This window comes from Corvus kubaryi, unplaced genomic scaffold, assembly GCF_017639235.1.
Source record: "Corvus kubaryi isolate FWS band 111438036 unplaced genomic scaffold, C.kubaryi_AGA036_p1.0 37266, whole genome shotgun sequence".
Taxonomy (NCBI): domain Eukaryota; kingdom Metazoa; phylum Chordata; class Aves; order Passeriformes; family Corvidae; genus Corvus; species Corvus kubaryi.
This window is the reverse complement of record NW_024581081.1, coordinates 1,163,957-1,191,771: the sequence shown is the minus strand read 5'-3', so window position 1 is coordinate 1,191,771 and position 27,815 is coordinate 1,163,957. Positions and strand designations below refer to the sequence as shown.

Genomic DNA, 27,815 nt, shown 5'->3' with positions numbered 1-27,815 from the left:
CTGCTGCTCCTTTCACTGCTTCATTAGGCCTTCAACAAAGAGCTTTGTGCTGACCTTTGGGGGCTGTCCAGGTGGACAAAGGAGCAGGAGGTGCCTGGTTGATTGTTATCCGCACTGACTGGTCCTGTTACCAAGCGAGGAACTGCTGGTTTGTTGAAACGTGGGAGTACTGCTAAATTCCTTGGGGAAGAAGGATAAGAGGAGCCTTCAGATGTGAGACAAATATCTCTGACATGTGGCTGTTAAATAATTAATTTTCCCAAAGGATTTGAAGAGAGCATTTCAAAACACTGACTACTTCAGATCTGTATGTGTGTTAAATCCATTGTACTTGTGAGGCTGGCTTTGTTCCATACACTGTGTGACTTGGAGAGAAGAAGCTGTTTTGTAGGCAGATTGTGTCAGGATAACAGACAGAAAAAAGCTGTGAAATTAAATGTTTGAAGTGTGCAGCTGTTCTTTGTTTTTTTCTGAAGGGAGGGTTGCTTCTAACTTAGAGCATGGAGATAGTTTAAAAGAAACAGTGGCTAAAGAAATGGACAAAACTTGTTTCCATGTTCTTCCACTCTCTAGCTCAGAATTGCACTAGAGAAGGAAGGATCACTTGAAACTTTTTTCAAGATTACATATGCTGACTTAAAATTTGTTCTTCACCTTAAGAAATAATAGATTTTACATTTTGTGGATGTTATGTTGAAGGAGAGAATCTATTTGATTAAACTTGAATTATTTGCATGTGTTTTGAGAGAGAAGGCACTATGGGAATGGGAACTGGAGTGAAGCTAGGAACTGAGGTGGTGTGCCACAACGCATGCAGTAACTGGAAGGCTCCTATGCAAGGCTTGTGCCCAGACCGAATGCTGGTTCAAATACTAGAGACATGCCTTCATTTACTGGTCTTACCCACTAATTTTTGGTTCCTATCATAGCCCCTATGAGGAAAGCCCACTCTGGCTTTCAGTATGCCATTGCATTAGATCTGGTTCTGATCTTGGTTCCCAAAGCAATTTCAGCGTGGCTGTGTTACAGGAATGCTGGCTTGGCCGTATTAAACTATTTGTAGTTTATTTTGTTTTGTACGTTTCATCTGAGAAACCACTGATGACAATGCATCAAAAAGGGTGAATCCCCTTTTCATCAATAGTGTTTTGTTGTCTTAATCTTGTAAAAAAATCAAATGGATCTTGGTCAAGGAGCCGAGACACAGCAAGCGCCAGAACTATCATTGTGTGATGTCAGCCTTCAAAATCACAGCCATAATGTTTTAATAAAGCAACATATTTTCACTTAGTACATTAGTCACTTTATGCACATGTAAATGCAGGTTTTAATTTTATGTTACTAAGCAGCTATTGAGGTGAAATTGCCAAGAAGATCAAAGCACAGATAAAGCTTTTAGCTTTGTAGTAGGTGTGATGAGTCTAATCCTTATTTTGTGTAACTCAGCATGGTGTTAACAGTAATTAGACAGGAGAAAAAGATTATTTTTATGCCAGTTGACGATCTGGCCAACTTAAGTAAATGTCAGTGTATGTTTGAGGGAAATAAGAAAAGTGAAGGGAAAAAAATCTGTGCACCATCAGTCTTTGGTTTGGTTTTTAAAAGCATAACATATTGGCCTTTTTCCTAATCTGTAATTTTTATCTTGAAGTTATGCTGACAAATTAGTAAGTGTTGGGAGGAGGTGATTTGTTACCACTTCAAAGTGAAAGCTTTGTTTGTACTTCAATTTTCAAAATGACACACTTATGAAGTGTTCCTTTTAGCATATCATTCTAGTCACAGGCTGCCTCTGTGCAGTGCATGCCTTTGAGCAATTATCAGTGAGCTCCTTTTTCAGCAGCCTGTGTGTGCCCTGTGCTCTGTAAAAGAACACTGCCTTGCATGCTTGCCTGAAGACTGATTCTGTACACTTCATACCCTGCCTTAGCTCTCTACATCTAGCAGGGGAGCAGTGGGCTCTGGCCAGCCTAGGGCTCCCTCTGTCCCCTCCTCCAAGGGATGGTAGATGGCCGGTGAAACCTTCCTTCCTGTCCACATTCCTTGTTGTGTGAGTTTTTTGATAAATGGCCAGCTCTGATTTGCAAAAATGAAGTGTATTTTAGAACAGCATTTTGAATCTTGTTTTAGATTTATTTTTTCTTTACTGTTCAGCTATTTTTTCTTAGCTAAGAGCGGAGAGAAATTTGCTCTTCAGAACTGGGGCTGCACCCTCAGTAGAAGCTCTGCTCTTCAGGAGTATGTACCTCTTGCATAAAGTTCATAAATCAAAGTCTTCCGTGTTGAACCTAGAGACCTGCTTGCTTGCGCACTGCTTTACTATGTCAAGGAATGATCTGATATGCTGCAACATCTAGATTTGGAAGACTGTGAGTTGAGTTTCTCCTTGTGGAAGCCTCCATGCAAGCTTTTTCCTACAGAGGCAGGCTGTTGGAAAAACCTTTACGTGACACCTAGCTGAAGCTAGAAGCTTGTCTCACAAGCTTCTCAGTCACACCTTTAGCAGTCAGAAAAAAGTTGGAAGGAATGATGCTCACAGCAACCTAGAACATGAGTGATTTCTGTCCTTCAGCTGAACAAGCTGACGTTTCTTCCACTGCTATTGGGTTACATGGCAATTCCACTTGGAGAAAGATTTGAACTGGTAAAAATTACACCATTTTCAAATAACAAGCCCCTAATTAGACAGGACATCAAGGCTCTTCTTTTCCCTTTTTCTTAGTTCAACTGTGATGCAAGATGTTGCAAAGACACTGAATCAGCAGTATTGATACCAGAGGAGGTTATTGTCTAAGCCTTTCAAATACAGTTCAGTAAACTCAAACGCTAAATAGTGTTTATTTGCACTGACTTTCTGCTTTCCAGCTTTTTAGGCAAGACTTTAGAGGAGATCCAAACGGCCTGCACAGAACCACAAAGACCTCTGGCACAGTGCTAGCTGGCAGCTTAACAGGTGCAGTCTGCCCTTGATAGGTCTGATAGAGCAACCAGAACTGATGCTGTTACTGTGCTTCTCTTAATTTTGCATGTGTGAAATCCTGTGAGAAGTCTGGATGGCCATCAAGAAGAGTTGTTTCTAAAAAGCTGTAGGTCTTCCTTAGCAAAGAGGAAGTGTCAGCCTGCATGAGTTAAAGCAGAGTATTTTGATCCATAGTAAATCAGTAGTGTCTGTGGCCTGGAAGGTGGGAAGCCTCCATTGGTTTGCAGGCTGATAAATGCTGCATCCAAATTGGTGAGTCACATGGATCCTGTGTGTCTTTCATTCTGAGAAAGTTGAGGCAACAAAGGTGGTAAAGGTAATTCAGAAAGGAATAAAGCTAAATTCAAGGAAATGACTTGCAATAGGGTGCCTTTTTTTTCTGGGATTTCTCTACAGTTTTGATCAGTTTTATCATGGGATATATATTTTGGTACCTGGTATACTTTATGTAATATTGTATGCCCTTGTTAAATCTTGAAAAGTTTCCTTTTTTGTTTTCTGTGGTGCCAGAAATACTTGTGATAAAGTTGACAGAAATACCAGTAGTGCATATGCATATGATTTTGTGATACTTCTCTACTCCTGACACATGCGTGACTTGTTTGTATGACAGGCCTTTATTTTACTACTGCTGTGACAAGTCAGATTGTGCCTTTTAAGAGAAGCAGTAACTGTTTCTCCTGTACCGACTTGAAATGGCGTGTTTGGCTGCTACTCTTCATAATTTGCAAAGCACTGAATAGGAAAATGTCTTGGGTTACCAGAGAAGCACAGCCTGCATTTTGTAACTTCCAGAAGTTGTCTTTCTGGAAAATGAATAGACGAGGGTAAACTTGGAGCCTGTTGATGACGCAGGGTTTCCATGTAATGTGTAAGCTAAACCTCTGTTTTCTAGGGAGATCATTCAACACAAATAGTTCTAAGAGTACAACACTGTTGCTTGCAACAGATAGGAAAAAATAAAAAGCTTATTACCTCTTTGTGCAGAATTTTTGCCATGTTGGACTGAGCCACTGGGACTACATACCAGGAAGACAGTAATGCTTTTTTTGTGGATACCCTTTCAGTTTGAGCAGTGAGAGGTTAGACAAGCAAACGGTCCATTTGCATCCTCACCTGCTGGAGCACATGATCTGCAGGCTGTCTGAGCAGGTTGCAGTGTTCCAGCAGTGAATTAGTTTTCTAAAAGCTTTGAGGAAAGAGAAATGCAAGCACGATCAAACTAAATGTGAATTGAGAGGCACTAGTGTCCTTATGTGTGGTGTAATATTGTTGTATACTTTGGGTGTATGTCTGTCTTAATAGAATGTGCACTTTCTGATGCGTATTACATTCTTCAGTGAGAAAAAGGGGGGATTTTTGTATATTTAGGTATTTGGATAACATCATCTTGAAGGGTTACAGACTGCACCCAGGACAAAAATCACAGCTTAATACTTGATAGGTATATCTGATCTGTAGTAGTTTATTTTTAATTCATGAAAGCCATTTGTTTGATTTGTAGTTTCTGACCTTATTGTCCCTCTAAAGAACATTTTGTGAAAGTCACTGATAGGGATTAAGAAGCTAAAATAAGCACTGGGACATAGCTCTTGTCTCTCAAGACCTCACGTGATGAGATGCTGTAAGATTACAGGCAGAAAGAGGGAATTCATAGAATGCAAGTGAAAAATGAGTAATGGTTTTGTTCTGAACAGTGTTCTCAGTGATAGAGGTTCTGTGGTTATTCACCATTAACTCTGATGATACGATACAGGTACTTGGTCTGTTTTTTCTTCCATTACTGAAATTCAGATAGAATATCTTGTGCATAAGAAGACTGAGTAGAAGTTAGATGACTTGACTTGCGTCTAAAAATGAATCGTTTGTAGCATATTATATCCAGAAATATGTAGATATTTCTCCTGAGCTTACCAGTTACCTGAAATCAAAAGCCAAATTTAAATATTACTGGAAAAGTACAGAAACCTTAGAAGCCATTAGCCCTGGTTTTCTTGTTCTGCCATTCTGCAGACACCATAGTTCCTTCTTTTTATGTATTTGCACCTCTGTGAAATGTAATTCTTGATAACTAGAGGCTTTATTTAAAAACATTGTAGATTTTTTTAGGATGTAATTTACATTTTGTTCAGTTTCCTGATTCACTTTTCTTCCAATTCATGCTGGAGATTGCTTTCTTTGGCAACTCATAGTTTTTTGTATCATCAGTCAGTTTTCTCAGAGATAAAATAGTGTCTCTTCTTGTCAGTAGCTGAAAATGCAGGTTAAACATGTTGATGGCATGGATTTAGAGCAGCAAGAATAATGGGATTTTCTCTCTTGTTCTGAAATGCTTTCTTTCTAAAGCCGAAATTTTTGATTTTTGATTTGAAACTATGGAGGATAAACTTGCCGTATATAGAAGTTAAGGCTATTGCAAGATCACATGCAAGAAGGAGAAAAATTATGTGAGACCGGGTCTTCTTACTAAATATGTGGATTAAACATGATTCACTTGAGTCAAATAACTTCCCTAATGCATATGGCAAAATAAAACCAGTCTCATGAGTGTGTGTACTTCTGTTGTGCATGAAAGCATGAGACGAGTATGGACAATGCTGGTTGCCCTATAATTAAGGACATGCTAATGACTCATGTCAGAGAAGTCAACTGTGATTGAATAAATACAAGACTGACATCTATTAACTGGTTCATGTTTACTTATTTGGATACTTGAATTTTGAGGTCCTGGCCTCCTGGAAGGTGATTTTCAACAGAGAACTCCTTTGGGAAAGGTTTCTGTCTGGTGCTACCCTGCTTAAACAGGAGCCTTTGCTCATTGCTGCAAGATACTGCCCTCCCCCTGGTCCAGTGAATAGTCATTGCAGCCTGTGGTAGCAAAGTGTTTCTCAGGCTGCAGTGTGTATCTCAAGTAGTGATGGAAGAGAGGAGAGAGGTCTGTAAGGCAGTCTGTTTGGAAAATCTCACTTTTTTTCCTAATTACAGAAAATAGGACTAGAATGGAGTTCTTGAATCATTGACTTTCTAGCAGTGGTATAATGCAGTCTTCTTAAGATGATTCTTACTCAATTTACAGAGCTGCTAAGCATTTTTGTCTGACAAAGTAATCAGAAGAATCTTCAGAATATTGGATGCCTGTATTTTCAGTCATTTTAGACATGGATGTTCTTGTGCTAGTGGTATTTAGCTTAAATTGTTCTTCTTCCATACTGTTAACTTTCCTCATCCATAAGCCATATTCGTGGGGAGCCCACCCAGTCCTCTTCTAGCATTTGTTTGAAAGCTCCAGTGAGCCAAACTTTCCTCCTTTTGGGTTGTCCTGATAGCCCTGGTCTGCATCTGCTTTGTTTCAGTGTTTCCTTCCTGAGCATGGATGTCTGGTACTGGTGTGCTGCCCCAGAGATTCTCTCAGTGCAATGCGTGATTCCTTCTCTCCAGGAACAAACATCCTAATGCCATCTTTTTCCTTCTTAGGACTTTATAATATGAATGGAGCAGCAATGTTCAGTGGCAAAATAATGTTCCCAGATAATTCTCTTCTCTGTCATTTCCAAATTATGAGGCTCTATTTTTATTAGTTCTGCAAGATATGATGCAATGATGTGTCCCATCAAAATTAATTCCATTTATGTTACCTTACTTTTCAAGGTCATCTAATTCTTAAGCTCTGTTCTGACTTTATATCATCCACAAAGTTTATTAATAGGAATTTCTTTTATTGTACTACATGAACATTGCCTGGAAGTATTAGATTTGAAGTCCCTTTTTTTTTCCTGACCTTTCTGGTATCAGCAAAATATTTGAAAAGAAACTGTAGAAATTTGAATACCTGATGGCAAGTACTTGTTCATTTATTTGGTGTTTTATGAGACCAGATATAACCACTCTGTAATTACTAGATTTGATTTTTTGATTCTATTATTTTAAGATGGCACTTACTTAAGCTTAATGTAGGTCACCCTGCCTTCATTTAAGCTTCTGTTTTGGGATTTAGACAGCAATATTCCACCCTAACCATACAAATGAGAACTGGAGTACATCATATGTACTGTTCATTTAAGCTTCATTGCTTCAACAGCTTCATCAGTGGGACACAGAAGTTACCCTGGGGGTAAGGCATGATGTGAGGCCATACTTGAAGTCATGACAGGAGAGGGATGTGTGATGGTGGTGTTTTGCTTTGTCCAAGGTTGAGTCTGTGTGCCAGAATATGAAAGTTGTTTGATTCTCTCTTTAGAAAGTGGTTGCTGTGCAAGCCCAAACTAATCAGATAAGGGCTATCAAATGCTGCATTACTGGTCACTGCAGAGCACTTAACACCTTATTTTAAGTTTTCTCACCTACTCTTTCCAAGTTTCTTCTCTCAGCACTCATCTCTTCTGCCTGTCTGTGCTTGTACAGATGAATGTACTAGGCTTCATCATTTGTACCTCAAATACTGAATAATTTAATAAAAAATATAATCTAATATTCATGGAAATCTGACACCAGCTACTGCTCACTGAGATAAGATGTTTCCTTCTACTAAGGACAGAGCAAAAATCTTCATTATATGACTTACGTACATTTCTTATTCAGAAAATCCGCTTCATAGTGCAGACCCCACACAGCAGTTGTGACATAACCACTTGAAGTATAACTCTCCAGAGTATAACTCAGAGTGTAACTCTCCAGAGTTCCTTCTGCATCCTAACAAGCCCCCTCAGCAGAACATATTGTTGATGTACATGTGTCATGGGGTAACACTGTCCAGGTGCCAAGCACCCTCCAAAGCCTCTCACTCACTTCCCTCTGCAGCTGGACAGAGGAGGGAAAATTCAACGAAGTGTTCATGGGTTGAGATAAGAACTGAGAGAGAGATCACTCATTAAATACCATCACAGGCAAAACAGGCTCAACTTAGAGATATGACGTGAATTTATTACTAACAAAATCAGAGCAGTAAATAGAGAATGAGAAGTAAATGAGAAGTAAAATAAGCCCTTAAAAACCCTTTGTCCCAGCCCTTCCTCCTTCCCAGATCTACCTCCTACCCCAGTGGCACAAGGAGACAGGGAATGGGGGTTATGGTCAGTTTATCACCCGTGGTTTCTCCTGCTGATCAGGGAGAGGAGTCATTCCCCTGCTGCACCATGGGGTCCCTCCCACAGGAGACAGTTCTCCGTGAACTTCTCTGATGTGAGTCCATCCCACAGGCAGACAGTCCTCCCAAAACTGCTGCAGCATGGGTTACTCTTCCATGGGGTGCAGTCATTCAGGGACAGTCCCTCTCTCCACAGGTCTCCCATGGAGTCACAACTTCCTCTCAGGCAGGCATCCACCTCCTCCATTGTGTGGCTCCTCCACGGGCTGTGGGTGTGGTGGGAATTGTGAGAAGTGCTGTTTGTTAGACATCATGAAGTACTGTGACAGGCACTGTCCTCACGGTTAACCAGAGGCTGCAGCATGTCTGGTCTTTACTATTTGGGATGATGTTGTCTGGCTAAGCACAGTTGGGAAAGGGTTAAGGAAAATGGATAATGTAAAGGATTTGTAGTCAAAAGTATTGTTTTTATTGGACCAGTTGTGACATACCTGAAAAACTGGAAAGGAATTGCATGCAGAAAGCCACCCTCAAGTTTAAAAGAGAAATTGCAATATTCAGATAAAATTCAGATTAAATTGAAGGTTAATTTATCTATTTACCCATTTAGCCTGTCAGAGGAAAGAGAGTTGGTACGTATGTATTTAGGGAGAGTAGGGATACAGAACAGACAGTGACAGAATTGTCTCTGGAATACTATCATGTAGGTACACAGGCATCGTGGAGGTGACATAAACAATAGCTTCATAATAATCCTTTCCAGCTATCTTCTGACTGGTTTTAGAGTATTTAGAGATTAGGCTGTTTCTGAGAGGAAGCAGAAGTTACTCATATGAATCCACCAACATGGAAAACATATATGTGTGCTCAGGACAGATACGTGTTTCTTCTTCTCAGTTAACTTTCTACCTTAAGAGGGTCAGTCGCTTCTTCCCACAAGCTTCTCAGGATCGCCCGCTAGCTGGGGTTGGTAGCTTTAGCCTTCCTTTCAGGCTGTCATCTCCCTTCTACTGATAACTAATTCCCATGAAGAAGTGAATGTTGAGGTCTCCATAATAAACCTACTGATCATAATGTACCATTTGTAACAGTGAATGGTTTATTCAAATAGCTTGGAAGGAACAGTATTTCTTAAAGATATGCAGGCTTAAAATAATAAAACCTACAAGTAGGCCAAGGATGCATAAATTAAAAAATAATTTTTGGGGGGGTGTGTGCATGTGTATAGGAAACTGCTAAAAAGAAAGCACTGGAAGGAGACTGGTGTTCCTTTTGCAGTGACTTGCAGTGAATGAACTGTAACCATTTGTTCTTTGCTAAGCAGTTCTTCTGTGCTGCTGCTTCTGCACAGAGTAGAAAAAGCCAGTGGTGTTTCTGACAACAAGAAACCACATCCGGAAGAGGTACAACTGCCTGATTTCACACCCCTACAAAACAAATGTTGGTGTCGTAGGAACTTGCCAAGCAGCATGTTTCTTTCACTGTTTGTTGGACTACTTTGATAAGCATATGCTATATTGTCCTCAGTCATTTGTGGTAAATGCAGCACATTGCCTGTGTTGGAATGTATGATTGTTGAAGAAAAGTACATTAAAATAATTTCCTGCAAGCAAATGCTGAAATGAACGTGACTTGGAACCTGAATATATGAAGGGACTGTGCTGTGCTTATCTTTGTCCTTGCAAGCACATCCAGTTAACTTACTGTGATGAGTGAGGAATTAAAAGTCACCATTTCTTCCTTCCTCTCTTAAAAGCACAGCCATGTAATTAGTTGAAGTGTTATTCAAAGGAGTTGCTTATAGGATCTTCCATGGAGAATGGGGCAAAAATCTGCAAAACCAGACCTGAAGGCAAGAGAGAAGGGTTTCGCTTGTTTGTTTTTCTTTTTAAATTTGATTCCTCATAACCTCTCCCTGCCTTCAGCCAGCACTTTTGCTGCAAGACAGCTTCAAGGGAGGGGAAAACAAGTCCAAAGATACCAGTGGTTTTGCCACCAGCTGCGGTAAATGGTGGGGGTAGGGAATGGGGCGTGGTGGTGGTGCTAAGGAAAGAGGGGGCTGGATTTTGGTGTTCTGTTTAAGCCCACAAAATCACAGAAAACCACAGAATTACAGAAAACCAGTCATCCTAAGAATTTTCCTACAGGTTGAAGACCAGGACGTTTGTCTGGGAGTGAACCAGATTATTCCATTATAGCTTGTTGGTGCAACACCTGCATGGAAGAGAATCTGAAGCTGGAAATCTGATGCCTTGTCTGTCTGGGCTCCCTGAATGACCTCCCACTGATCTTGGGGAAGGGGGAGAGGCATTGCTTGACTTTCCAGCTGCAGGGTTTTTTTCCCCCCAAGAACTAGTTTTGGTTCCCCCTCACAGGAAAGGTGGTTTTTTATAAAAATAAGTTACTTTGAAAATTTTTCCTGTAGACATGTAGCAGTATTCCATCTCTGAGCTGCAGTTTCATGTACTAATCAATGCAAGCAGAATTCCTGCCTTCAAGTTTCCCTCATAATTACTTGCAGCTCCTGCAGAGAAGAAGGAAGTAGAGACCAGAAATAAATGCCTGGTGAGGTTAGACAGCGGAGTGCAACACTAGAATAGCCTGTGTAAGGAATACTTGGAAGTATTTTGAAAACCTCTCAGGCAGTTTTGCAGTTAATGTAGTAGGTGTCATTCAGGGGTTTAACCCTGTCTATGATACACAAAGGGCTTTTGAGTAGTCTAGGGGAAGATACAGACTTGCTTTTCTTAGTTACCTGTAGACTTCATTCTATGAAAAATGCTTGGAAAGTGCACCTAATAGATGTAGTCTGAAAATCTGGAAAGGTAGTAAGTTATTGCAAGTCATTCTCTTACAGACAGGCATGGACTCTAGGCTATGCTGCCTGTCAGTCTGTCTTAAGCCTTATTTTTGCATTTTTTAAAACGCTTTCCCCAGTCTTCTTTGCAATGCAGTCATTCATCATGCAGCCATTCACCCTGTCTGCTCTTTTAAATGGTGGTCACAGCTTGCCCACTTGTCTTGCTTTTATTTGTTTTGGAGAGTTTGCTGTGCTTTTACCATGTATTCCCATAAGAATTTTCTTTTTCTTGGTGTTGCCTTGATAGATTAAAGAAAATGAAGAGATTAAAGGAAATGAAGAGTGTCATGGAGGGAAGCAGTTCTGTAGCTCCTTAAATAGTTGTGCACGTACTTGAGATCTTCAAATTATTGTACGTTTTGAGTCAATACAGAGTTATGCTTTTAATGGCACTTTAAAATAGGTAATTAATAGTTAATCTTGTAAGCAAATGTTTCCATGGTTTATCACGTAATCACAGAATGGATGAGGTTGGAAGGAACCACAGTAGGTCATCTGGTCCTTATCAAGAGTAGTTAGCTAAAGGAATTACTAACACCTTCTACAGAAAAAGTGTTAACTGTTTTAATGACTCATTCTTGCAAAACTTTGAGGTGAAAGTGTCAATAAAGTCTGTGTGTTTCCCTTCTTCCCTTAGATGTTATTTTTCATATAACGACTTATAGTTCAGCTCTGCCTTGGAGATTTTTTTTTCTAGTTACTTGTTCTAGAAGTGCAGGCATTGAAGCAACTCAGATTTGTGCAGTGAAGGGCTAGAAAATGATCTACTCTTGCAGGAGGTAGGGATATTATTTGAAACAGGATGAGGGGGGTTTTTTTATTTCAGAAAGGTAAAAAAACCTCAAAATTCGTAAGTACACAGGGTACCCATATTAGGTCTTTGAAGTCATGATTTCTCTCTGCCATCAGCTTCTTCTTGAAATGCTCTGCAAGGACTCTGCCTTCAAAGCAGGGAGTGGAGATTTCAAGTTCCTTTGGTTTTTCTCTTTCCTTTGCCTTAATTGTTTGAAAGTGTCACTGGAGGAATTGCTTTGAAAGGTAGGAACCCTCATGACGTGCTTAAATATGTATTTATCAGCTCAGTTGTGGTGTTGAAACTCCAAAACCTCATCAAAGGGGGTGTGGAGAAGCCTTAGAAATCTTAGACCAGCCCTGGTTGGGAGCAAAAGAATCTTTTTTTCTTCCCAGTATGCAACTGATTTCTGCTTATTCAGTATGACTGGTGTACAAAGGAGGAGACTTCCTCTGATCATCTGTGTCCTGTGAAGGAGGGAAGGAGAGTGTGAACGAGTGACCTTGTGTGGCTGAGCCACCACAGTGAGTTGCTGGGTAATAAATTTCCGTGGAAGGCTGTGGAAGTAAGCTGGTGACACAATGCAAGAGTAGCACAAACTGACACTACTTATCATTGCTCGAGATCCACAAGGAGAAAGGAGGCTGGGAAGAAGGTGAAAGAAAGAGTAGGGAAGACAAGGGAAATAAACATGTTAAGAAATTAGAGGCTGGCAGATGGTATTTACTGTACTTAAATACAACGGTGTTCAGTGCCTGCTTTGTGTTTCTGCAGCAACTGCCTGAGCACACCAGTGACAGATGGCATGTGAGGTGAGGGATGGGGACCTGTTTCTGCAGTATTTATTCAAACAAAAATCCTGCTTATGTGAAGCCTGAAAAATCAAAGTACATCTAGAAATAATTTTGCCTATGCTTTTTTGGAATGTATTTGAAACTGAATATATAAAACTGAAGAGCTCTATGCATGTGGCACACCTGTATAGTGAGATTCATGATATATTAGTAGTTTTGTTCAAATTCCTTAGGAAAAGACAAAATAAATCCACACTTGAAGTGGAATGACTTTTCTCAGGTAAAGTTGGCTCTTCTGTTAAGAGAGCCTTACCATCATCATCTCTGCCTTTGTTTGTTTGTTTGTGTGTGTGTTTTTAGGGAATAGATTTAATGGCAGTAGGTGTTAAAAAGAAGGAAAGTCATGTGACAGTCATTTTTTTCTCTTAGTTGGATTCTTAGTTAATCAAAAGATCTAATCCTGTCACTAATTTTCTTTATTGTGTTTCGCCCTAGGATATGACTGTGGATTCCATAAATGTTTGCAAATTACATTGTGGGATGGGTTGTTTTCCCTCAGCTATTACTCAATTTTGCTGTGTTTTGGGGAGCGAAAGGCTTTTATTTCCAATATAAATCTAATAGAAAGCTACACCCTTAGAAAGATGTAACACTGAGTGTGTTTCACAAGGCAGCTCTTTGTAGGGGAAGTCTTCAAGGTATATGCTTCTGTGTCTTCATAGCTGCCTCACTGAGATGTGGATATCTTTGGCTTTCACTGGAAAATTAGTTTGCAGTCAGTGAAATCTGCCATTCCCTGGTTAGCATATGGCAGTTCAGGTCTCCCTCCACATCTCAGGCTATTGTTTGATGCATAATATATACTTACACTGAGTAATACATACTTCTGCTTCAGTAGTAGTCACCTTCCCTGATTAGAAATAAGCAGGTGGACTGACAAGTCAGTCATTTATCTGTACCATAAACATACTTTTATCATATTAAGGTAATGTTATCTTAATCAAATCAAAAGAGATTGTCTATTAGCCTGGCTGTAATACTGTTAGATAGAATTCATTCATGTCATTAATGCCTGTTCTTCAGTGTACAGCAGAATGTCATCCAAGAGCTTCAGGCAGTTAATTTTACTCATGATGGCTGAAAATGTGGACTTGTTCCTGGCTGGTTTCTGTTTTCTGTCACTAGTTGTGACCAGTAGGGGACTAAAATGGAAAGGAATTCAAATGTGTTTCAAAGGCTGGCCTGGTTTTGATCTTCCCTGAGGTGAATGAGCATTTTTGGTGCCTTCAGGCTTGTTTTAAGCCAGGAGAGCATCTTGGATGTCTCGTCCTTCCAGCAGAGGCATTCACGTGGCACAGCTCTGCTCTGAGAGGGAGATACATTTCACTTAACAAAGAATAACCCTTTGCATTAGACCTTTGCTTTGGTTCAGAACTTCCATGACAGCTTTGACCGGAAGCAAACGTGTCCCTTAAATCCTCTTCTTTTCAGTGCTAGACATGCAGCTTTCATTTAGTCCCATGGTACCCCCAGCTCAAGACATGGGTTGCTTGAGGAAAGCCATTGCTTTTAGATTTTCTTTTTCCATCTCCATGGAGATAGAGCTCTCTGAGCTTCTTGGCTTTACTGACTCACCTCAACTTCCTGTGCCCCAGACCAGAGTGATTTCGCTAAATAAAGGTTTGATTCACAAGTCTTGTGGTCAGACTTAAAGTTCCAAGCAAAACAAATACAAAGCCTACAATACAAGCCTGTGCTTGATAATGGGATAAGCAAATAGGAAATGAAAGGCATATGATAGTCACTAGGATACTGCTGAGAAACCACTTTCCAGCTTGTAAACACAGCTTAGCTGTGTTTTAAACAGCCCTCTTGCGTGTTCTTCATTACAGCCCTTTCTTTGCCACCTGCCATTGAGGTGACTGATGTTTTCAACATGTTACTAATTTGTGGTTTTGCATATACTGTGTACATTCACGTATTTCTTGTTCTTTGTTTCAGAGATGGTGATGTTGCTGGAATGGTGGTCAGGCACCGATTGCACCCTTTATACTGACCCAGAGAGTTACCACAAGTACGGGAAGGAGAATGCCATCGTAATCCTTAATCACAACTTTGAAATTGACTTTCTCTGTGGTTGGAACTTTTGTGAGAGATTTGGGGTCTTGGGGGTGAGTTACTTAGTATTTAAAATAAATCTCCTTGGATGTGAAAAAAAGTCCAAAATAAGTTAATTGTGTTTTTGAATTAATGGATCCGTGCTCAAATTTCACCCAGCTGCTGTCCAGAATTAGAGGTGAACCTAAAGCAGTGCAGTACAAGTATGTGGAGACAGGATGGCTTGGGAAACCACAGAAATTTTAAAAACATTGCAGTTAAAGCTGATGAAGAAGATATTTTCTCAACCTGTGGAGATCATTACAGTTATTACTCTCTGTGTGCTTACTAAGTAACTATTGCAGTTCATTGTGCTGCAGAAAAATGAGCTATCCTGTGGTTCTTTCCCACTAAATTACAGAATTTGTTTGCTTTTTCCAGTGTAATCCTACAAATCCACAGATAGAGTTTGAATGATGTAGCCTGCCTCTCTCAGAATGGAAGAGCAGCCATCTTAAGTGAAAGCAGTGACCAGCTAAGAGCTAGTAAGAGATGGGGGAGGAATGAGTTATTCATTGTTGAATACACTGCTACATTAAGCTAGGAGTTCATTTGCGTTTGTTTTCAGGGATGCTTTTTTGTTTCCCCTGTCAGATCATGGGGATAATTCAAGGCCCAGCCTAAATCAGCCTGACTTCATTCTGTGGTGGTGAAGATATTGTCTGTCTATAAAGGATTTAAATAAGGGTTCCTCCCTCATAAGAAAGAAAACTAATGACTCATTTTGGCAGCGTCCTGCAGCATCCTTCTAGCTTTGATACTGCCACTGTCAAAAGTCCTGACGTGGATTGTGTAAACCTCTGATTTTTTTGTGGCCTTTCCTTTGGACTCTGCATTTTCTGGACTTTTAGGCACCACTCCAGTCACTTTCATATTACAGTAATGGCAGTCTGTTTAACAAAAGCATAAAAAGGGGCCTTAAAAGTGGAGGAAAGTAAACCTAAGCATTACAGGCTCTTTTTGTAACCAAAATGGCTGTTGGCTTCTGAGTAACACTTCTACCATATTACCTAGGACTTTGGCACAGAGCTGGAGGATGGGCTGGAACATAGGAGATGTAGGGAAATCTGTTCCTAGCAGGCAGATGTAAGTGCAAAAAACAGTGACTCTGTAGTATAGTCTGTCTAATTTTGTAAGCCAAATGGCCTCAGTTCTCTGAATAAAGCTGTGTTTTTGAAGGCCAGGTGCTTCTTCAGAAAATACCAACGTAGAAAATGGAATGATTGTTTCTGTACAAAGTAATAGGGGCCTACAAGGTCAAAAATACCTTGTTTTACATTGTTGATGTGTGGTTGAATTGAATCTCACTACATGCAATTTTTTTTTATGGTTTTCCAAGTTAATCAGGATTCTGTTTTAGTTTTTTATGTTGTTCCCTACATGTAAGGAAACCACAACATAGAAACAACTGTTGAAATTACTGTGCTGCACTGAATATATTTTTTCCTTTTTTTGGCTGCTTGCATTTACTACTCAGTTTGCATTTATGCTAATTTTAGGATTATTTTAGGAACTGATATATGTTGGTTGTTTTTTTGCTTTTTTATTTTCTAACAACAAAACAAAAACAACAACAACAAAAAACAACCAAACAAACAAGCCAAAAACCAACACAAAACTATTTCACTCCTGAGTAATGTACTGTGGTTTTTCTTCCCAGAAACTGTTCCTGGAAGAAATTGTTTCCACATGCTCTCATTTGCATAAATGTCTTTACTCAACAAAGCAGTGCATTTCCCTCTTGATGCAACCAGCCAAAGTTCATCTTAAGCCATGTTATAAAAAGCGTAAGGAATGGAAAATGCCAAACAGTCATTTTCCTAATTGGATTGTCTGTATTGGTATACTGGTACTTGTCTTGGGTCAGTGCAAGGGTAGGTGATTGTGCAGTGATGGGGAGTGTAGGTTGGTTTGACTTGTGCTGCCTTACATGAGTTTCCACTGTGCAAAGTTTTGGGGCATGGTGTGGCAGCACAATTAGGAATGTAAGAACCATTATGTTGAGGGCTGGTGTTTAGGAAAAGAGTTACAGGAATGAGCCAAGTATACAGAGAGCTTTCTAAGGTGTCACAGCCTCCAGTGTGTTGCAGCTCTGGGACTTTGTGAGCCAATGGGTGTTTATATTTAATGATGTTTAATTGTATACTCCGTGAACTTTCTATGCAAACTTTGGGTATCGGCCAACACCTTACTCAGCTGATCTCATGTCTACTGCAGCTGAAAAGGAAATCTTGCACATGTAGTCTCCTGCATCTATTAGGATGTTTGTGTACCCTGTTTTGCAGTGTTTTAGATAACCTCTCTGTCTCTTTTCTGCCTTAACTAATCCAATGAAGAAAGGAGAGATGACTGGGGAGGGTGAAGAGGGAAAAGGTGAAGACAGCTTGGAGCCAAAGGAGTTGGAACTGGCTGTGCTTGGCTGCAGCAGGCAGACAGAATGCCTTTGTTGTGACATTCAGCTGTGCCCTGCAGCTCTGGCAGACAACAGTAGTGCTCTTAAGAGTGTCACAAGCATGTGTTCAAACTCTCAGTATTTTACAGCTTGAACATTTCTTTAATGAAGCCATTAAATGTTGTAATTTTTTGCTTAGTTGTCATGGTTTAACCATCCAGGCAGCTAAACACCACACAGCCACTTGCTTACTCCCTGCCCCCCATGGGATGGGGAAAGAATTGGGGGAGGGCAAAATTTGGGGGTTGTGATAGAGTTTAATAGGACAGAAAAGGAAGGGGCAAAAATAATGATAATGATGATGGTGGTAAAAGAATCAGAGTATATAAAACGAGTGATCCACAGTGGAGTTGTTCACCACAGTCCCGTTCCTGAGCAGCAACCTGCAGCCATCTTTCCCCGTGGTTTATATACTGAGCATAACATCATATGGTATGGAATATCCCTTTGGCTAGTTTCAGTCAGCTGTCCTGCTGTGTCTCTTCCCAGCTCCTAGTGTCCGCCAGTCTACTCTCTGGCAGGGTGGTGAGAAGCCAAAGAGTCTTTGATGTAGTGTAAACACTGCCTAGCAACAACTAAAACATCCATGTGTTACCAACATTATTCTCGTCCTAAACCCAAAGCACAGCTACTGGAAAGAAAATTAACTCTATTCCAGCTGAAATCCAGACATTGCTTTTGTTTATTTGAAAACAGTATTAAACATCCTTAAACCTATCTTGTCCCTTTGGTTCCTAAAAAAAGTCCTTCCCGTTTGAAAACTGCCCTTCCTGGTCTTAGTTGAAACATTCAATCTGTGCATTTGTCTGTTCCTTCTTTTATCTCTTGTCTCCTGGACTGACTTTTTCCTTAAAGCCAAATTGCCATAATCTCTACAGGTTTATAAAGCTTTATCAGGGTGGTTTCAATTTATCAGTGTTGGTTTGGGGGGGGTTTTTTGCTGTTTTTGGGAGATGGAGTGGAAGTGGCAGAGTCTCTTGCCTGTTTCTAGGTTTGTGAACCTGAGTGTTGTTCTAAGGACTGAAATCTTGCACTTGTCTGGCATGAGGTTCTCTGCTTTCATGAAGGGTTTTTACTGGCTGTGGAAGAAAATTTAGCAAAAAGAACCAAAGTGCTAAGAATTTGAGAAGTATGTGTGAATAAGAGGAAAGAAAAAGAATGACAGTTCTTACATTTATTTTACTTTTAGGTTTTTTTCATTCGTATGATACTTTTTGGAGAACCCATTGAAAAGACAAGGACGCACAGGGTTGACAGTACTGAGTAAGAGCCAGAGATCTGTTCATTTGTAGTGGAGAAGGAGAAAATCCCATGAAGAAGCAATGCTATGCTCGCTTTTACTCTTGCAAGTTACTGTAGCTATTGAGAATCTTGCTAGCTGTTGTTGGATTCTGTGCAGCTGGAGTTATAGATGTGTAATTCTGCAGCACCAAAACTTACATGATTTTGTCAGTTGTTGTTGGAAAATAGAAGGAAGCAAACTTCACAAAAACTAAAAGTCATGAGGGATTTCAGGAAAACCTGCATTCAGCCCAAACAATCATTCACTTACATCTCTATTCCACTTGTGGGGTTTTTATGAAGGGTTCTTGCTGTTTTGTTTCCGGTCCTTGACACCGATCAACCACCCGTACCCGCCTCCTTGTGCTGCCAGACCTCAGTGTTGCATGCAGGACGGAGGGTGCGTAGGGGTCCTTGATGTCAAGTCAGCATCATGCTGCCATGGGCAGCATGGATGTCTGTGGGGACGGCTGAATCCTGCCTCCTCCTGCCACAGAGGATGTGTTGTATGTGTTGTGGATGCTCTGTTTTTCCACCCCGTGCTGGTGCAATGGCTGGATGGGATGCTGACTCTGGTGTCTGTGTGTTGCTGTGTTGTGTAAATAGAAGCGTGGTCTTGGTGACAGGTCCCTGCTCTCTGCTGTGTCCTTCCCTTTTCCTGTCTATGACATTCCAGTCCTAGGATTTACCTTATTAGTGGGGTCACTAGCCACTTCGTCCCCATTCAAATGCATTAGTAGCATTTAGTTTCTTCAAGGTGTGTTGCTAACCATCCTGTTGAAAAAAGACCTGCCAGACACCAGAACTTAAAATCAGGACGTGGGCAAGTTCTGAGGAGGAAGGTGTTATTCAGGATTCTCACCAAAAGCACTTTAATATGCTCCCTGTCTTGATTCACTGCTTTGTTGTTCGGTCTGATGAAGCAGCAATAAAATAGCTTTTCTAGTAATTTTAATAACCATTTGTCTGAGATGAAGACATTAATATTGGCAAAAATTGTCTGCGCTTTAAAGCTAAACCTGCTGGTTTTAACCTTAACTGTCTGTTCCATATGTCAGGAAACTTAATTTTGCTTAAGAGTTGCTTATGTTGAAGCTGTTGGAAAAAGCTGAGTGTGACCTTAGATGTAGGTGTGAGAAGATGCTTTTTTATGTTATTGTATGGGACTAATAGGTGTGTGAGCACAGTAGTTTGTGTTCTTTAGTTTGTTTGTGCATTTTAATATATTATTAGATTTTTAAATTAGATTTGAAGTGGTAAAGGGACAAAATCGGGCTTGCTAGAGATAAGTCTGGGGGTGGCATGCCAATGCTTGAGAGGTGGTGTGCTAGTGAGGTTCTTTGGTCTGATGTCTCCATGGAGGTGGAGGATGTCAAAGCTGCAGCAAAAGCAGGAGGGTTGTTGATGTATTAGAAGCCATGGAAGTGCCTGATAATGGTCACATAGAAATTGGGACTTCTCCCCAAAAAAATGGTGCCAGGATCAAGAGCCCAACTGAAGTGCATCTGCACCAATGCACATGGTGTAGGTAATAAACAGGAGTTGGAAGCCATTGTGCAGCTTGAAAACGATGTACCTGCAGTAACAAAAACACAGTGGGATGACTTGCACAACTGGAATGCTGCAGTGGATGACTATGAGGTCTTCAGAAGAAATAGGCAAGCTCTGTGGGATAGCCCTGTGTGTAAGGGAGTGTTTTGATTGTCTAGATCTGGACAGTGGTGATGAAAAGTCAAGTGTTTATGGGTAAGAATGGGGGGTAAGCGAGCAAGGCAAATATCTTGGTAGGAGTCTCTTACAGACCACCCATCCCATGATGAAGAGGCAGAAGGAGTATTCTATAAGCAGCTGGGAGAAGTCTCACAATCAGTAACCCTTGTTCTTTTGGGGGACTACAGCTTACCAGACGTATGTTGGAAATACAACACAGTGGAGAGGAAGCAGTCTTGGAGGTTCCTGGTGTGTGTGCAAGATAACCTCTTGATACAGCTGGTGAAAGAGCCAGCTGGAGAAGGTGTCCCACTGGACCAGCTGCTGTGGTGTGGACACATGCACTCTTCTGAGTAAAAAAAACTGGCTGGATGACCAGGCCAAGAGAGTGGTGGTGAATGGAATTAAATCCACTTGGCAGCAGATCACAAGTGGTATTCCCCAGGATTCAGTTTTGGGGCCAGTCCTGCTTAATATCTTTATCAGTGATCTGAATCAGGAGGTCAAGGGCACCTTCAGTCAGTTTGCAGATGACACTAAGCTTGGTGGGAGTGTTGATCTGCTGGAGGGCAGGAAGGCTCTGCAGAGGGATCTGGACAGGCTGGATCACTGGGCCAAGGCCAATTGTATGAGGTTCAACAAAGTCAAGTGCCAGGTCCTGCACTTGGGTCACAACAATCCCATGCAGTGCTGCAGGCAGAGTGGCTGGAAAACTGCCCGGTGGTAGAAGATCTGGAGGTGCCGGTCAACAGCCACTTACCATGATCCAGCATGTGCCCAGGTGGCCAAGAATGCCAGTGGCATCCTGGCCGGTAGCAGCAGTAGTGTGGCCAGCAGGACCACAGCAGGGATTGTCCCCCTGTACGTGGCACTGGTGAGGCCACACGCTGAGTGCTGCGTCCAGCTCTGGACCCCTCATTACAAGAAGGACATTGAGGTGCTGGAGTGTGTCCAGAGAAGGGCAGCAGAGCTGGGGAAGGGTCTGGAGCACAAGTCCTGTGAGGAGTGGCTGAGGGAGCTGGGGGTGCTTAGCCTGGAGTAAAGGGGGCACAGTGGGTATGTTATTGCTCTTTACAACTCCCTGAAAGGAGGGTGTAGCCAGGTGGGAGTTGGTCTTTTCTCCCAGGTAATAAGTGATAGGATGAGAGGAAATGGTCTCAAGTTGCGCCAGCAGAGGTTTAGATTGGATATTAGGAAAAATTTCTGCACTAAAAGTTTTATCAAGCATTGGAACAGGCTGCTCAGGGAAGTGCTTGAGCCACCATCCCTGGAGATATTTAAAAGACGTTCACAGACATAGCACTTGCGACATGAGTTAGTGGTGGACTTGGCAGTGCCAGGTGATGCCAGTGATGGTTGGACTTGATAATCATAAGGGTCTTCAACTGAAGTGATTCTGTGATTCTAAAATATGTAGCTGTTCTTGTAGGCAGATGAAAGTACTTTATTATTTGCATTTATCACAGCATGTTAGCATGTGCTTGGGCACATATCTTCCAAAATATTGCTATGTTACCTTTCCAACATGGAGAAGTTTAACTCAATATGAAACCTGAGGAATTAGGAGCATAACTAAATTTCTGGAATGATGGCTTTGAGGGACTAAAGAAATATACCTTGTCATCATGATGTCCCAGAGAGTTTAATATGAAGGAGTGGTATATTTCAAAAGTAGAGCAGTCAGAATCATCAAAAGTATGTCAATGCTGAGGGCAGCCTGGGGAGAAAATAACTTACGAGGCAAATTGCTGCTGCTAATGGTTTTCAGCTACAATTAACTCGTTTTAAAACTGAGGAACAAATTTTGTGTGACATTTTCAGCTTGCATGTTGATTTCATGCTGTTTGTTGTGTTCTTTAAACAAGAAGTGTTGAATAACTGAGGCTGGACATGTAAAATCAAGATTTTCTTTCTTTGACAGCATAGTTGGGCAAATGCACTACAGCAAGCTTGTAAAAATACTTTCTTAAAGTGATGTTGGTGCAGTCATTCACAAAAGGAGAATGGGTATTTCATTTGAACAAACTTGGCCAAAATAAATTAACCTGGATTAAAACATTAGTATTGTAGATAAGTTGTCCCTGTCCAGCAGTAATTTCATTAAACATCTGTTGAAATTACACAGTTCTGAGCACTGAAAATGTTTGTCTTCCTTTAAGAAGGCATCTTATGTGGAATAAATGAGCACTTTTTAATGATTATTTTACTGTTGAAAAAGCTGAATTTGAAGGTTATTGGTAAGTGTCACATATTTACCAAAGCACTTTAGTAAAGGAAAAGTTAGTGGCTGAAGTCAACTAGAGTTGCATTTTTCCCCCCGGTATTTTCATGGGAGCTGTGCATGGGTAGATGACTGAAACAGTTGTAGCTCTAGTTATTGAAGGAGAGATCACAAAATCACAGAACATGCTGAGTTGGAAGGGACCCACAACGATCATCAAGTCCAACTCTTGGCTCTGCACAGCACCACGCCCAAGAATCACACCAGGTGCCCAGGAGTGTTGTCCAAGTTCTTGAACTGTCAGGCTGGTGCTGTGACCACTTCCCTGCAGAGCCTGTTCCAGTGCCCAGCCACCCTCTGGGTGAAGAACCTTTTCCTAATATCCAACCTAAACCTGCCCTGACACAACTTCAGGCCATTCCCTCACATCCTGTCACTGGTCACCACAGAGAAGAGATCAGCGCCTGCCCCTCCTTTTCCCCTCATGAGGAAGTTGTAACTGCAATGAGATCTCACCTCAATGAGATCTCCTCTTCTCCAGGCTGAACAGACCAAGTGCCCTCAGCCATTCCTCATACAGCTTCCCCTCAAGGCCCTTCACCATCCTCATTGCCCTCCTTTGGACACTCTCTAATAGCTACTTATCCTCATATTGTGGCACCCAACACTGCCCCAGCACTCGAGGTGAGGCTGCCCCAGTGCAGAGCAGAGCGGGACAGTCCCCTCCCTTGCCTGGTGGCGATGCTGTGCCTGAGGCGCCCCAGGACATGGTTGGCCCTCCTGGCTGCCAGGGCACTGCTGGCTCATATTCACCCTGACATCGACCAGGACCCCCAGGTCACTTCCTCCAGTGCTGCTTTCCAGCATCTCATTCCTCAGTCTGTATGGCAGCTTCTGAGGGGAGGCCTAATGTATTCCTCCTGCACAAGAACAGTCTTGCCAGCATAATGCACTGAGGAGTTTCCTTTCTCTAATTCTGTCATTAGCCTTCCTTCTACTCCTAGAACAGATGGGTGCATAAAATAGTATGAGGTGATTTAGTTTATTTTTATATTCATCTAAGGAGTCATACTCACACGTGTCTGAAAGAGCGCTCTTAAATTTTAAAAATGCATCAGCACAGTAAAAGAATAAGAACATGCCCCGGGGAGGAGTCCAGGCATCTGTTGTGCTTTTGTGGTTGTACCTGTGCTATGGAACACCTTAGCTCACAGTATCATTTCTTGGTTTCACTGAGGGGGGTGCAGGAAAGCAATGACAACTTCTCTCCTGCCTCTTGTGTAACTCATGCTCGGCTTAAAATATGTAAAGCAGTAGAAAATAGGTATGGTGAAATAATCATTTCAGCTAGCCTTTTGGATTATAATTCCTGCATTTTAAAGTCTGCAGGAGGACTATTACATTGTTCTGACACTGTGCTCTGGAGGCCTTGTGCACTCTATGCAGGGTACACTTAGATTAGTTTGTGGTAGTTCTTATGATACTGAACACTTACTGTAAATAAACTTTTAAGAACATTTTGAGGTTTCTCCTCTTTTGTGGTGGGGTGGTGGTGACAGGCCTGCTGTTGGCCTCATTGTGCTGGAAAGTAGTAAAAGGAGAGCCTGTTTCTCTGCCCAGTTTGGGGAGCTGAAAGAGGAGGCTGGGCTCAGCGTTGCTGCTGTCATGTAATAGGGACTAATGTAGAACATAGCTCAAAACTGAAATTACTACAGCTGCTTCTCAGGGGAGCAGGGGGTTTGGAATCCTGATCTGAGCCCATCACTGAAGTTATGAAATTCTCAAATGCTCAAGAGGGAGCACTTTTATTACAAAGCATTAAATCATTTGATAGAGATGGTTCCTGCATTTTTAGAAATGGAACTGTCTGTCATCCTCTGTTCTGCTTCTGTGTAACAGTTGCTAGTGAAGCTGTGTGATTTGCCTTTGCCTTCCAGTCTTAGGAGCTTTTAGATAGCTTAATTATTTAAGGTGTTTTCCTTCTCAAGGGAGGAGAGCAGATAAAAAAATATGAGCTGAGATAAAGAATTAGGTCAAGTCTCTCCCTGTAGCAGCCAAATGAACAAGAGTGACTGAAAAAATAAAAGTAAATATTTTCTGTTGATGGTAACTTCTACCAGTAAGTAATTTCTAGTCAAATGCCATGTCCTGGAATCCATCTAGGGCATTTTGATGGGCTAGTTTATAATGATACCATGGTCAGAAACTGGACTGTAATTACCCCTATCTGTCTTCTAAGGAAATGTCACTGTTTTTTAAGAAATGCTGAAGCAACAATTTCTATATGAACACAACACACACATGTGCCATTTTATTCATTAAATAACCAAGTGAAATGTAAGATAGCTCACCAAGGTAGGCTGGCTTGGAAGACAGGAAAGGAGCCCATGGAATCAGTTCTCCTGCCCTAGGGGATGTTACTCTGAGATGATCACAGAGTTAAATTCTGGAGTAGGATTAATTTACAGAACATGTCGAATGCTTGATAAATCACAGCCTTCTTGTGGAGTGTCTGGACCAGTCACTTCAGTGTCTGTCACACCTGTGAGACAGGAAGAGTGCTTTTTTGTTTTTTTCTACTCCAGAAGCATACTTTGAAGAGAAATTCACTACTGTAAGTATTTCTGCCCTTTCATAAACAAAACTAAACACAAATGAAGTATTCTTATTGCTGCTGTTTCTAGTTTTAAGTTTCTTCTGTTGGTGAACCATGTATGCATAGCATCAGTATGTTCTGCTGCAATGGCTCTGAGATGCTGCTTCTCTCTTTTTTCTTTTTTATTTTTTGTCATGAGATGCCCCTGCTTTGGGGGGAAATACAGTTTCAAGGTATCTTAAAGGAACTTGAGCTGCCAATGCCAGAATCTGCTTGAATTAATAGTTTTGATTGATATGGCTTGGGTTGTTTGCATGGATTCCTCCATGTTTTAAGGAATTTGGCTTCCCTTTTGGATTTCAGCATTTGGGTAGGATAGAGAAACACACACTCATATATAGTTAGTTCTAGAAGTCTTCCATGCAGATACCTGAGATAAGATTTGACTGTTCTGTCATACGAGAGAAACTTATTTTTGTTTTGCTTTCATGCTGGTGTTAAAACTGGGTCTGGTCAAAGTGAATCGGTATGTTAGTGTCTAACTGTGCAAGTGTCGTACCCACAGTGAACTCTGAAGTGGTTTAACACTGTTTTACTTGTTTTGATTCTGTCTTGCAGAGTTCCAAAGTGCTTGCAAAGAAGGAGCTCTCCTACATGCCTATCATCGGCTGGATGTGGTATTTCCTAGAGATAGTCTTTTGCAAGCGCAAGTGGGAGGAAGATCGGAAAACAGTTGTACAGAAATTGCTGAATCTCCGGGACTACCCTGAAAACTTTTGGGTGAGTGATGACTAACAAATGGAGTGTGAGGTGCCATAGTGCTCGGCAGGAATAAGGGGCACAGGCAATATGTGATGCTTACCAGGTTGTTCCTGAGACTTTTGATTCATTAACTTCCTTGGGAGTATCAGGAGAATACTCTCAATTGAATTCTCTCTGGAATTTCCCATGTACCGTGTTATCTGTTTTCTTCTCTGTAGTATGGAGCCCTGCAGATATTACTGCAAAAATACCTGCACTGTGATCCACTCAGTAAATTTTGTGGTCCTTTACATACAGGAGCTGGATAGGGGTAGATGCAGGGGTTCATGGCTATGTAACAGATGCATGTAACAATGTTGTATTGAAGCACATCAGCTATATTCTTTACCTAAGCTCCCCTCTCACCTTAGATTGCAGAGTTCATGCTAGTGTTTTTTCCTTCTTGTGATGCTGTCATTCCTGTGAAGGTGTTTGGTTGGACATGGCCCAGTAGAAGTGGAAGCCACCTGATCGGAGAAGTGGCCCATTGGAGCCATCAGCTGTGTTCCAGGGGAGAACTGGTGTCACTTTTCAGTAACAAGAAACTCAATTTTTGCATCACCATAATTTTTAGTATTGACCCCACCTGGCATTTCCTTATCTGAGAATGAAAAGTCTTTGAATTTTTTCTCTTCTCAGAAATCATAAAAATTGTAGTTCTTCTGAGCTAGTGATGGCAAGAGTGCAATTCAGTTAAAGAAATGGTGTCTTAAGCAGCCTCCCTGGTCCCTACAGAAACTATTGCTGTTTCCTCATGAAGATGTATATGCTGTATTTTTCATACTCTGAAACAAACTTCTTTTTTTAATTGTCATTGATTTAAATGAGTACTAAGCAATCAAAACTAATCTCTGTGCTTCAATGTTTAAGTGACTTCAGTGACAGGAGGTCTAGCAAAGGGGTGCTTCTGCGGTTTTAGTTTCACTTTCTCTCCAGAGATTTGCCTGTGCTCTGTGACTTTCTATACATGTAGGCAGTTCAACTCTAATCAATGAGCACAGGCCACCACCATCCTGTAGATACTCCTGTAGAGTGATTGCTAAAAAGGAGCTATACCTGTGTGAGGGAGATAATTGCTGATGCACACCTGGAGTTACTGCAGTGTGGAGTTTTAATTTCTTTTTGTAGGATGACATGTCAAAAGGCACAACAATAGCACCTTGGAAGGGTAGACAGGCAAAGCGTGCTAAGTGAATTAGAGAGATCCTCTCATCAGTTTCTCTATGTCTCATCAATCTGAATAACACTATGCTTGCGATACACGAGTAAAAGCACTCTTGGATGAGCTAGAACTGAAGCTGGCTGCTCAGCTAGTTTCTTCAATCTCTCTGTCTTTTTTGGCTCCATTTTTGCTATGGTTATGAGGACTTACTTTGTGTGATTTGGCAGTGCTCTCTGGTGTGTTAGTTTGCCTTCATGCTTGGCAGAAAGCAGATGAGCAAGTGGTAAATCTCCAAAGATGTGTGTGTTCTCCCCAGCCTGCCAGTGGCAAGATTGTAATTATTCATGTCTGAGCACTTCCACTGTATAGTTCATAAGAGCATGAGGCTTTCAGTTGTCCTGCATCTGCTGCCTTATGTCTGTTAACAACTCTCTCATTGGCATCAACTGTCTGAAGTTGTCCATGGACCTCGTGTGCCATAGGGAAAGCAAGCAAGTTGGAGTGAGGGCAAGCAAGTTGGAGTGAGGGCAAACAAGCTGGGCACTGAAGCATTTCCTAGAAATGTGTTTGGTTTATACACTTAGCAAGTTTTAGATGCTGTGATACTTGAACACTTCACCATCAGAGATTTGCAATGGGAGTATGTTCTGAGTGTTTTCTAACAGCTCATTAGAGATGGAGTGACTCATTTAGAGAAATCAAGTCATTCTGATGGCAAGTAACAGAGCAGATGTTAAAGCCTAAAGGCTGAAGTTCAAACTGGATGGCAAGTTTGGATTTGGGGTTTTGGGGGGTTTTGTTGGTTGGTTGGGATTTTTTACTTCAGTCAAATAAATTACCTAAATGTGTATGTGGCTACACCTGTCCCTGCGAGCAGTGTTAATTTGGGCTCTGCTGGTGAGAATTAGAGAGACCTCTGCTCAGT

General features: G+C 41.3%; 1 protein-coding gene across 3 annotated transcripts in view; it reads left to right on the top strand.

Moving 5' to 3' along the window:
• Nucleotides 1–27,815, top strand: part of AGPAT4 (1-acylglycerol-3-phosphate O-acyltransferase 4) — an 82,575-nt gene that overhangs the window by 31,196 nt on the left and 23,564 nt on the right. For all 3 annotated transcript variants that reach the window (XM_042025058.1, XM_042025057.1, XM_042025059.1), the window contains 2 exons: nucleotides 14,512–14,681; nucleotides 25,546–25,707. In XM_042025058.1, coding sequence (XP_041880992.1) covers nucleotides 14,512–14,681; nucleotides 25,546–25,707 — 332 coding nt within the window. The remainder of the gene's footprint in view (nucleotides 1–14,511; nucleotides 14,682–25,545; nucleotides 25,708–27,815) is intronic.